We start from the raw sequence: 12,708 nt of genomic DNA, 5'->3' as shown, positions 1-12,708 counted from the left end.
ATATGAGCTCTTACAAAGCTCTTCCTTAAACAAGATTGTTTGTTAAAGGGTAACCCTTTAGTTTAAGAACCAATTCCCAGCAGGAACACTCCACTTTACCGTTTTTGAATCCATTCAGCTAATGTCTGGGTCAGCCAGGAGCAACGTTAGCTTAGCTTAGCATAGATTATTGAATCAGATTAGACCATTAGCACCTTGTTTAAAATGTTTTTAGATAATTTTCCTATATAAAGCTTGACACCTCTATAGTTACTTTGTGTGCTGATGGAAAATAAAAAGGTGCCATTTTCAAAGCCGATATGGCCTTGACTCTCATTCTGGCAAAACAATCAAGAAAGGTTGTTGCTGAACCACCTGCAGCTGGCACAATGATATTACACAGTTCCTGAAAATAATCCTCAGCAGCAAACCCTATACTTGCACCACAAGTTAGAATCTGTGTTATATCTTTGCGCTTTCTGCAGACATGGTACTACAGAATCAAGCTTTCTTTTTAACTAATGAGTAGCTAAAGGTGGCAGCACAGTGGTTAGCCACAAAGCAAGAAGGTCAATGGTTCGGGTCCTGGCACAGTTTCTGTGTGGAGTTTGTATGTTCTTCCTCTGTTCATGTTGGTGTCCTTTGAGCGCTCTGGTTTCCCCCACAGTCTAAAGGCATGTGATATAGGTGAATTGAATGAACTAAATAGTCTGTCTGTATAAGTGTGTGTAAATGAGTGTTTGGGTGTTTCCCAATACTGTGTTGGGACTGAAAGGACATCTGCTGCATAAAACATATGCTGGAATAGTTGGCGGTTCATTCCGCTATGGCGACCTCTAAAATAGTCTGAGCTCAAGGAAAATGAAAGAATGAGATGCTAATGGTCTAATCCAACTCAATGATTTATGCTAAGCTAAGATAGAAGTGCTCCAGTCAGAGCCAGAGATGGGCTAAATGCAGGCCCGTGCAGAGACCGTCCAAAGGGCATGTGCAGGATAGAGCGGGGGGGTGGGGGGGGGGGGGGGGTGGGGGGGGGAGATTGGTGCAGATCTGCAGTGGGTGCGCGCGTACTAAAGAGCAGTGTTATCGCGCGCGAACTGAAGAGTGGTGTTATCGTGCGCGTACTGATCAGCTGTGTTGTCGCGCGCGTACTCAAGAGCGGTGTTGTCGCGCGCCTACTGAAGGGCGGGACCGAAGGTGTGCCGCGTCGCGGGGGCACTTTTGATCATTTTGGAAGGGCACTTTCTATCCAAGACTAAAAAGGGCATGTGCACTGCACAGGTCGAGCCCTATGTGTGCACGTGCCTGGCTAAATGTACTCAAAAAATGGCAAAACTCAACTATTTAACTTTAGGGGAGTAGTAAAATGAGCCTATGTAAAATAAAAATAAAAATTGAGTGTTCCTTTATCTAGTGCCTATTACCAGCCTATGAACTATGGGCTGCTTATTAGTACTTATTAAGTAGATATAACTTATTCTACATTCCTGATTCTACCTATAACTATTACCTTAATAAATATTTTAAAAAGCAGCTATCTAGCAGTTTATTGAGCTAAAAATAATTCATGGTTTATTAATCATGAGAAATGTAACTTAAAATAAAGAGTGACCATTAATGGTTCAATAAAAGCTGTAATTTTGTATTTATTTACATCCCTGTGACTAAATATATATTGTAAAATGCATCCATTTATTACTTTTGATATTGAAAATATTCAGTAAATTTTACAATTTACAGTGACCAATTAGCAGGTATATATAAATTCTCATTATATATAAAAGTGCAGTGTTAACATTCTGCAAAACTTCTTTTTTTGTACTCCAAAGACTGAAATTCATACAAGTTTGACCATATAACAAAATAGAGCAAACATTTCCTTTTTGGGTCAGCATTTTGGAAAAACTGCTTCAGCTGAGCTGTAATGATTGCATAAAATATTTTAGATTAAGTGAAGAATTGGCCTTGATTGCATCATCATCTCAAGCCATTGTTAAGAAAGGTATTCAGGAGCAAAGCTTTAGCGCTAGAGAAGATAATGCCCAGTTTGCCCTTTGTACTCATGCACCCCTATGAAAAACCTCCATTCCTGATTCTTTGTTAAATAGTCTTTGGCGTCCAATAGCAACTGCCTGAATCTGAAAAATAAGAACAGCTATTAATTCTGCAAAAGTTTTAATTACAAGTAACTTAAGTCTGCAATCAACACCGCACATTGTGGCTTGATATAAAAATCTACTTTGTGCAAGTGATGTGATATTGTTTTATTGTCACGCAGGAACACCAGCCACAGCACACAGTGCATGAGTGACAAGTTTTCCACTTGCTGTTCTGATTCATGTCTGATCTCTGCTCTTTCACCAGACAAGACACCAAGCAAGTACAGAAAAACTCTCTTCTTTCAGCTGTGTCCTTCCTTTAAGGTCTCGACACACAAACAGCTTTGTCTTCAATGACAGAAATCTGCATGTGGACAATGCCTCCCTCCTCCTCGAATTTAAGAAGCCCCCCACATTTCGCCCCCTACCCTCCTTCTCACCCCACTTCACAAAAGGGGCCCGTGCTTCAACCCCCAGCTTGGTGCAAAATGCTTAAAAGCTCCACAATGCTCCCCCATCACCCACGGCAACCACAACGGAGAGCCAGAGCTTTTCAAAACTCTTTTTCCCAGACTTCCTTCAGAGGACCATGAGGGAAACCAATAGGATCCTTCCATTAAATTACCAGAGGATTAAGGAGGAGATCAGCTTGCTTAATGCAAGTTACTCGGTTGAAAAGACCAGTGGATGTTGTGTTTTGGGTGCTGGAGATAAGTTGCCCCCAAAATAAAAACTCATCATTCACCAACAGACTTTTTGGTCTATTTAAGCTGTCAATTCCTTCCAAATCAACTCCAGTTCTTAAAAGAAACTAACAAAGGAACAAATTAGAATTGTGTCAAGAAAAATGCTACACAAACATATTCTATATGAATGGTCTAACACATAAAATAATAAGATATTAATTTTAAGAATTTCCAAGCATGATTTCTTAGACCACCAAAAACATATAAACTAGCCTGCAAGGAAATTCATGCTGATCTACACTGCTCTGTGTCAGCAAAAAATGTGACCCGAACAACAACTTGATCCCTGCTTTTCTCTTAAAAGTTCACAAATTCCCTGCATGCTTCAGATACTTCAAAACACTGATGCGAGATAAAGATTCTATACATAAGGTGATTTAGAATGTGCTGCAATAAGGATAAAGATATATGCGCTGCCATTAAGGAGAGAAATGTGCGCGCCACACGCTTTGCATCAGCCGCTTCAAGAGATTTCACTTAAATGACGAAGAGAGGCGATGGATGAAATACATCAAAGGTTCAAAAGATAAAGATGAAAAGATCAAAGATTATGAGAAGTGCCCTACCTTTAAAATAAAACTATAGATCAAAAGTTCAGCTAAAGAATTAAGCACAGATGGTCTTTTCCTGGCAGCTCGCTCACTTGAATTTAGATATCGAATTAAACCAAATCCAACAGCACTCTGGACAGGGTTTATAAATATACATGAATGCACTGTTACAAAAGAAATGCTTCCCTGGGTTTGAGTCAAGTTTGTTGAACAGAAAATAAATAATGCACAATAGCAAGCATTATAGATGTACTGTTATGCTGGCAAACAGAAGAGCCACAATAGTCAATGAATATGTTTACATGGATACCAATGATCTGATTTTAATATGATTAAGACAATACTCTGATTAAGAGTCCATCATGTAAACAGCTATTTTTGATTAATTTATTCCGATTAGGGTCATAATCAACCTGAACAGAAATCGAAGTGCAGTACAGACATGTAAACATAATTAATCGACCTTTTAACGTTGTATAGAATTGTATAACGTTGTATAGAATTTTTGCCGCATTTTGCGACAGGATAGTCCATACACGCACAGCTGTTTGACACTATTCTCTGCACCTACCGAGTAAAGGACACCTGCATTGCAAAATGCAGAGGGTTTTTTCCCATACAGTGTGTGGTATCAAACTCCATTAAAACAATACTCTTCCAGCAGTTTATACTCACATCTAATATCTCGTTTGTCATAGAGACATGCATGAAATATACATGAATAAAAGTGAAAGTAATTAAAAGTTAAACACCCCAAATTTTATGAAACTCCGGAGGAAATGTAGATAGCGCTAGGGTTGGGCCGATAGACAATGTCATCGTCTATCGCAGATGGCTAATAGACAACACGTTGTTGAGCAGGCATCGCTGATCCTCCGGCCCGCCCCCGTCGCAAACCCGCTCGCGAAAAATACACACTTAGGCCCCCTTTACACTAATACGTCTTAGTATTAAAATGGCATTTCAGAACAAAAATGATCCACATCCACACCTTGATTTACTCAGCATTTCTGAACAGCCCTCTCTCCGCTGAAAACGCACATCATGTGATCACACACACACAGCCACACACACACACAACCACACACATTGTCATGCGCTCGTCTGAGCTCAAGAGAGCAGTGCACGTCGGACAGTTTATCAAGGATGTACCGCTGGATCGCGTCTCATATAGTTGTTAAACGGGATATTTAATTAATCTCGTCTCTATCTAACGACTCTTCGGTCTTTTGAATCTATCAGGTAATGTGTCACAGCATCAGTACACTGGTTCAGTCTTTCACTTTCACACTTGTACTTAGTAATTTTAGGGAAAACCTCAGATACTGTTGGTTGTGCACCTTTTTTACCGACCAACCTCCCTCGGAAAAAAGTGACTGACAGGTGGTAATTTGTGTGCAACTTATTTATGGTTTGTTTATGGGTAAAACAAAGACCATGTGGGTCAGGTAGTTGAAACGATAGGCTACAAATAATTAATTTGTTATGAATTAATTAATTAATTAAATATTCATAAATAATTAATTCACCTCCGCCTATGACGGCAATGCCATCGTCCATAGTGAGGTTTCATATCAGACATCATATGATGCCAAATTGGTCAACATTGCCCAACCCTAGATAGCGCATTGACGCAATGACGTTAATCGAATTATGTGCGATAACATGTAAAACGGTATCATGAAAGGAACCTTCAAAAAGTGACTCATGTAAACACATTAATCATATTATTGTCTTATTCTGATTAAGGCAAATGATTACATTCCTGATGTCCATGTAAACATAGTCAATATGAATGTTGCAAAAACACATTTATAATAAATACTTATGTAAAACTGTGTAACACTGTGACAAACAAATACACAAAATAAAACAACTATTTTTAAAAATTATGGTGTCGGTAAGATAGCCTAACATTTTCCCAATCCCGTCCCATCTTTCTCTCCAATTTCACATCCTGTCTATACTAAACTGTCCTGTCATAATAAATGCCTAGATAAATATTTTTAAAAAAATAATCATGATAATGGATGACTTGAAATTAAGTATTACTATTCTAAGCAACTTACAGAACAGCTTATTGTTAAATTTGAGGTATTTTAATTGGTTGTTTTGGGTGACTGAATGGGAGACATTGAGGACAGCCTGTATTTTTGCGATTTATACCATAATTCAAAGGAGATAGAAATAAAAAAAGACACAAATGTTGGGCATGATCCTTATATAGTGAGGAGGGCAGAGTTTTCTACTGAACTAAAAGATATTTGCCTGTCATCGAAGCGGTAAATACTCTATAAGCTATTGCGTTACATGAAAAAATAAATATGTGTGAGAGTGTTTGGAAGCATACTATAAATAATCACTTGAATTTAACTGTCGTAATATTTATATTGTTGCTGTGGTATGACAAAACTGTAATAAACAAATTAATCAATAGGTTTTAGTTTTCTACGCTATAATTATACACCATCAATGCACTACAGTTTACACTAACATTACAGTATTTATTACAGTTTATCAGTTTACTATACTACAATGTTCGGTAGCATTCATTAACAAAGAGATTACACATTATAAACTTGACTATGTGGTTCAAAAACATGTTTATAATAAATTACTATAGTTTTCTTCTAGACATCTATAGTAATAAATTACTATAGTTCTTCCAGACATCATGTAATAGCACATGAAAGCATACAAAAGTGTGAACCGTTGCATAATCTAAATTATTATTTATTTATTTTTGTAAATAATCAATGATAAAAGGGGGAAAAGTGCTCCACAATAGTAACCGACTTTGTCGCAAGAGTTGCATTTCTTTTGTGTTTGATATCGATGAACTTACCATCAACAAACATTCACCGCTGCTGCACATATAGATGTTCAAGTAACAGTTGTTTATTTCACAAAAAAGCCAGTAAAGACTTGGATTATTGCAAAACAAAACGGAGATTTCATTAGAGCGATTACATGGCAGGGTACGTTATTCATATTTTCCTGGATTTTGTATAGGTAAGTTGGTGTTTGTACCTGATTTATATTTCACTAAAACATATTTATACACATACTGTAGCTAGGCCTGTATCTAATCTCAATTGGTGCTGTCAGAAGAATTATTGTGTTTTGAATGAATGTTTATTGCGTGCCACCTTTTCTTCTGTTTTTCAGTCAGTTTCTTGAAATTTCTCCCCTTTATGAGCAAAGACTTTTGGAAGTACATAAAAGCGTTTGTTTTTTTTTTATTTTGCCGGATTTAAACAATTATAAACAACATAAAACAAACATTTAAATGTTTTGATAGTGATTTCTATGTAGAAGAATCACTTCCTGCCCTCCATCTGAATCTCATCAATCACATTATGTGCAAAACAACCTATTGATCATACAGTTAAAGAAAAATCAGTTAAAAGCAAAATCTTGATTATTTTATATTTTTAAATATTTACCAAGTGATGTTTAATTAAGCAAGGACATTCGCAACATATTTTCACTGGATATGTATAGAAAATGTTGAGAGTCAATTTTAGAGCCTTTAAAACTCCTACTAAGGCTAGGTACAAATAACAGGGATTAAAAAATTAAGGAAAAAAATTTACAGGGGGCTAATAATTCAGTGGGTTTCATAATTCTGACTTCAACTGAATATAAAATGGTCTTCTAAAGAAATCTGTCACTGCATATTTTTAGAAGTTCTTTGTCTGCTCATAAGCAGCGGCACATGGCATTCCTCAGAATGAAATTAAGTGGCAGTCTCTCACTGGAACCACATGATAAAGGGGCATCGATGCTGGCTCATCCTGATCCTCTGTAAGCTGTGACATCTATTAAAAAAAAGTAATCACAACAACACATAACAAACTGTAGTTGTACCTAGCTTTAGTAGGAGTTTCAAAGGCTCTAAAATTAATTCCCAACATTTTCTTGTCAAATGTGACATCTGTTGAGAGACAAACAAGTTTTATCGCTGTGAATCTATCACATCACTTGCGCATCACTTCTAATCCTGATACTACGAGATACCTTGTTGGGACATGTAGCCTGGTTTTCAAATTAAGGATTGATTTCAGTTATTTCAGCTTTTTTGTTTTGTTTAATTTTTTCTTCAGTTAACCCCAGGGCATGTTACAGCTCGGGGACACAGAATGTGACTAAAGACTAACTAAAATATAAATCAAGTTGAAACCTCCTTTGACACATGATCACTCACTGCCTATCAGACACTTCTGTAAGTTTTGGCTCCTGGGAAAATGTACATGAAATGAACAAACCTGACAGGTAAGAATGACATTACATTTTTCCCCGTGATTCAAAGGGAGAAAGATTCACTAACTTTTATGCATGTTAGTGCATGATAATTGTTAGTGGGGATATGTTCTAGGACACATGAATATGAGGAATGCTGGGTAAAATCAACAACTGTTAATTTGAAAATGGCTGGAGAGAAGCGATTAAGACACAATTGCATCTCACTATAAAATCATTTCCAGTAATAGGTAGAAGAGACAGACCCAGACACAGAGGGAGGGAGAGGGAAGGAGAGAGAATTACTTGAGGTGACCCGAAACATGACCAAGCAAAAATATATTCAGAATGCTTCTGGTTCACTGTAAAAATATTAGAAAGGTCTGGAAAATAAATAATCAAAATGTGAGATATGAAGTCATGTTATAAGTAATTATATAATCTAGTAATTTTAAAAGATGAAGGGGCATTTAAGGTCATTATATACCTCATAGTGAGGTTATGAGGACACAATTATTGGAGTGTCAACAGGGCTGATGAGGCTTTACATATTCTTTGAATAATATATTGAAGGCATAAAACTTATAAATGGATGGAAATGTCAAAAGTGCTGCAAGTAAATAAGCTTGAAGTGCAATAATTGTTTTTTTTTCCATTTATGTGTGCACCTGGGAGTGCTAACGACTACTGAGCATTGGAAATGACACAGTATGAGTGTAAAAATAATTTAGAGATTCAGGGACTGAGAACCATCAAAAAGAGAAAGGCATGAAAGAAGGCAGATCACTATCACTAAATCCATCAAAGATAGCTAATCATCTAAGTATGCAGAGAATAAAACTTTGACAAATCCTTTACTATGTCAAGGCAACCTGCAAAGTAGATTTCAGTAATCACCAAGCAATGGAATGCTTTCAAGAAAAATGTGATGAAACATAGCTCACCTGAAACTGTTACCCTCATCAATGCCTCAAGCGGCCTGTTGTTATCCAGGTCCTTACTCAGCTTTAGCTCCCCAGTATCTTGGTTGAGAATCAGCAGGCCGAGTTCATTTCCCTCAACAAATGTGTAGATGAGTTTGTCGGACACATCTGGGTCACGAGCAGGAACCTTCCCAATAACTCCATTTGGAAAGCTGCTGGATTTATTAGTGATGTAGTTGTTGAAAATGATCTCAAAATCTTGTAAAACAGGGTCATTGTCGTTGACATCTACTAGGAGGACATGTACAGTGGCGCGGCTGACAAGAGGTGCAGAAGTGGCCTGGACCACTATTACATACTCCATCTTTGTTTCATAGTCTAGGTCAGTAAGGGCAATTAGATCTCCGCTGAAGATGTCAAGCTGGAAGACCTCAGGAAAATTGCCCTCAACAATCTGGTATAGGATCTGAGCATTGGTACCTTCATCTGGATCTGTGGCACTGACACGGGCAAGAGTGGAGCCTACGGCACTGTTTTCTTCAACATAAATGTACAATTCATCCTTTTCAAAAACAGGGGCGTTGTCGTTTATGTCCAGCACTGACACTTGAATGTCCACAGCTGCTTTTAGTGGGGGCACTCCTTTGTCAACTGCAAATGCCTTAAGGGTATACAATGCAACATTTTCCCTGTCGAGCTTGCGGGCAGTTCGAATGATTCCAGAGTAAGGTTCAATAAAAAAGTCCCCCTCGCCATCATCCCCTCCCTGAAAGGTGTAGCTCAGCCGACCGTTAGATCCAGAGTCTCTGTCTGAAGCTGATACTTGGAGTACACTGGTGTACACTGGCGCATCCTCAAAGACTGTTCCCTGGTAGATGTCCCGGAGAAACTGGGGTACATTGTCATTGGCATCAAGAACGATGATCTCTACGTAGGTGGTGTCTGATTTCTGAGGGATGCCGTTGTCACGAGCAATGATAGCCAGTGTGTAGGAAGCTTGATCTTCGTAGTCAATTTCAATCTGAGTTGTGATGGCACCAGTATCAGGATCAATCCTGAACTGTGGCACATTGTCCTCCATTACATAAGTGATGCGGGCATTTTCACCAGTGTCCTCATCTGTGGCACTGATGACAACGACAGTGGAGCCTACAGGCCGGTCTTCGCTTACTAATACCTGGTAGTTGGCACTTTGAAATACTGGTCTGTGGGTGTTGGCATCAGTCACATTAATAAAAACTTGAGTTGTGTCATGGCGTGTACCATCTGAGGCAGTAATTGTTAGTAGATACTGCCGTTCTTGCTTGTAATCCAGAGGTAATGCTAAAGTGATAAGTCCCCCTCCGCTCTGGCTGCTGATGGCAAACCTGTTCCGTGTGTTCCCACTAGATATTTGGTATGTTACCACACTGTTTACATCCCTGTCTACAGCTGAAACAGTAAGCACACTGGTGCCCACAACTGCATCCTCGTTGACCTTTAGGTTATACAAATGTTGTGTGAAGGTGGGGACATTGTCATTAACATCAAGTATAGTGACACTTACACTAGCTGAAGATGACATTGTGGGAACCCCATGGTCTCTGGCCTCCACTCCAAAACTGTAAAACTCTGTTGTCTCCCTATCCAGTTCAGCGCTAACTGTAACCCATCCTGTGCTGTTATTGATAACAAACGGAAAACCAGGCGATGTGTCAGTCAGCTTGTATTCCAAGTGAGCATTGTCACCTGAATCAGCATCGATGGCTTGAATGTGTATCACAGAGTAACCAATAGGAACATTTTCTAACACTGAGGCTTGAAAGGGTGTGCTAACAAACATGGGGGCATTATCATTAACATCCACCACCTGAATTACAACCATGCCCGTGCCATTGATAAGAGGCGGTCTACCTCCATCTTGTGCCTTCACTCGTAGTGTGTATTCTCTAATCATTTCATAATCTAAAGGGCTGACAACATCAATGACCCCAGTAGGGGAGTGTATGTAAAACTGACCCTTTATGTTCCCATTTATGATGCTGTAATGCACTTTAGCATTGTTCCCCGCATCTTTATCAGTAGCCTTCACCACAGCTACTTGTGTGTTGACAGCAATGTTTTCTGAAACTTGAACTACATATCGTTTCTCACTAAACTGAGGGTAATTGTCGTTCTCATCCTCTATAAAAATATGCACTGTAGCTGTGGCGGTACGTGGACCAGGCTCTCTGCCCTGATCATTGGCTTCAACAAAAAGCTTGTACTGAGATTTGACTTCTCTGTCAGGTCTGACTTTGGTTCTGACCAACCCATTCCTTGGATCAATTTCAAAGCATGAGTTTACCTCATCATCATTCACAATCTTATAAATCATATTGGCATTTGAAGGGGCGTCTCCATCAGTAGCTCTAATAGTCATAACTTCAAAACCTACCTCTACATTTTCTCGAACATTAACCCTGTATTCATTCTGCTCAAAAACTGGAGAATGGTCATTAGTGTCGCTGACTGTGATAGTGAGGTAGGCAATAGCTGATCTTTTAGGGATCCCCTTATCAGTAGCAGTAACTTTAAACACATGGGTATCTTTAACTTCCCTGTCTAGAGGTTGTAAAGTCGTTATACCACCCGTTTCAGGGTTTATTTGAAATAAATTGTTAGACCTGCTGTCAAATAGAGCTTCCATGTCGTATACAACAACACCAGCATCTCCGTCATCGGCATCGAAGGCTTTGAGTGTAATGACACGCGTCCCCGAGGGCTCGTTCTCGGGCACTGATACCTGGTAGTTTGGCAGTTGAAACTGAGGAGCGGAGTTCACGTTTCTTTTTTGACGTTTAGCCCACGGGTCAAAATCACTTCCAGTGTATTTTCTATTTAAATGTAACTTAACGTCGACATATAAAGAGCTATTCACAGAGTTAGGCATTAAACAAATCAAATTCGCCTCATCTCGCTGATTGTGAGGTAAACATCGGTTTGTGAGGGGAGAAACACGCCGTTGGGTTTTCTCAACACACCTACCACGAAACATCTGAGAATTCCGCATAGAAACAGGTAAACTTTCGTAAATGTTTATAGGTAAGGAGTCTAAAGACAAACACGAATCATATCCAGTCACGACATACATATAAGCATCTGGAGTCAGGTTTTTTCTTTTGTATTTGATGTAGCAGTTCTGACCATGCACAAATGTGTTGAAATGAAGCAGTATGAAGTTTTCAGAAAGCTGTGGTTTAATCCGCAAATACATTGGCACTGGATTTCTCGGCAAACGAGCGCAGTCAAATTTCCGCGCGAGTAAAAGAAGCCCATCACTTCTCCCGATCTTCAGAAAGTGTCGAAAAGACTTATCTGTGAGACTTCTGTCGATTCTGTACGTCCATTCTGGTCCGATTGATACATTTGCCAGATTTGCACCAGGTTTGAGTGTTTCCGATAGATGCAGATCCAAGCATCCAAAAGGTGAGAGATGAAGTAGTAATCCGAAGCACATCCATATCACTGGTAATTCCATGGCTCACGCGCATCTCATTGGGAAAATTAGTCCAAACGATCCAGAAGGTCTGCAGTTCGCAAAATTCCAACCATTCCTGTAACGTGGAAGTGCACATTGGGTCAAGGCATGTTTCTGAGTGCAGAGCGACAGGACCAGAGAGCTGCACTGATAACTTTTAATGAGTAAGATGGCTCTTCTCTTCCCCTCCCACAGTTTGCATGGAGCTGCTCGTGCATTGTGATTTTGAAATACCCAATGAGCTCAGCCGAAGAGCTTGCTTTCTTGGCTATTGAAGTAGGCTACAATGCTTAAGTTTAAATAAAAGCAAGAAATTTACCTTTTAAAAGTTTTTTTTTCATGGTATCTTAATGTAGCCTATAATGTGTTTCTGAAAAAAGTTCAGAATAAAACTAAAATAGATAAAAACTTTTAAATAGAAAACTAGAAAATCTTACATGAATTGTTGTTTATAAAATAATAATCCATCAACAAAACCCATCATAAAAATTCTGTATACCAAATGAAAAATCGACATTTGGAGTTATTTTTTAAGAGTTTAAAAATATTATGCAGTGCTCAGCATGATTGAGTAAACCCCTTTTTGAAAATTTATATTTTTATCCATTTCTCAGTGAATATAGGCAATGTATTTTGGTGTAATTAAACAAAAAATATTTTAATAAACTG

At 38.6% G+C, this 12,708-nt stretch overlaps 1 protein-coding gene across 1 annotated transcript in view; it reads right to left on the bottom strand.

Annotated features, from left to right (window-relative positions):
- The window catches only part of celsr1b (cadherin EGF LAG seven-pass G-type receptor 1b), a 113,632-nt gene extending 101,422 nt beyond the window's left edge, over nucleotides 1–12,210 (bottom strand). Inside the window, exon 1 of the mRNA XM_001920737.6 lies at nucleotides 8,562–12,210. Within this exon, the coding sequence (XP_001920772.2) occupies nucleotides 8,562–12,039 (3,478 nt within the window). The 5' untranslated portion in view covers nucleotides 12,040–12,210. The remainder of the gene's footprint in view (nucleotides 1–8,561) is intronic.
- Nucleotides 12,211–12,708: the final 498 nt, after the last annotated feature.

Source organism: Danio rerio, chromosome 25 (assembly GCF_049306965.1).
Source record: "Danio rerio strain Tuebingen ecotype United States chromosome 25, GRCz12tu, whole genome shotgun sequence".
NCBI classification, from domain to species: domain Eukaryota; kingdom Metazoa; phylum Chordata; class Actinopteri; order Cypriniformes; family Danionidae; genus Danio; species Danio rerio.
Note: the sequence above shows the minus strand (reverse complement) of the source record. Positions and strands in the feature narration are given on the sequence as shown.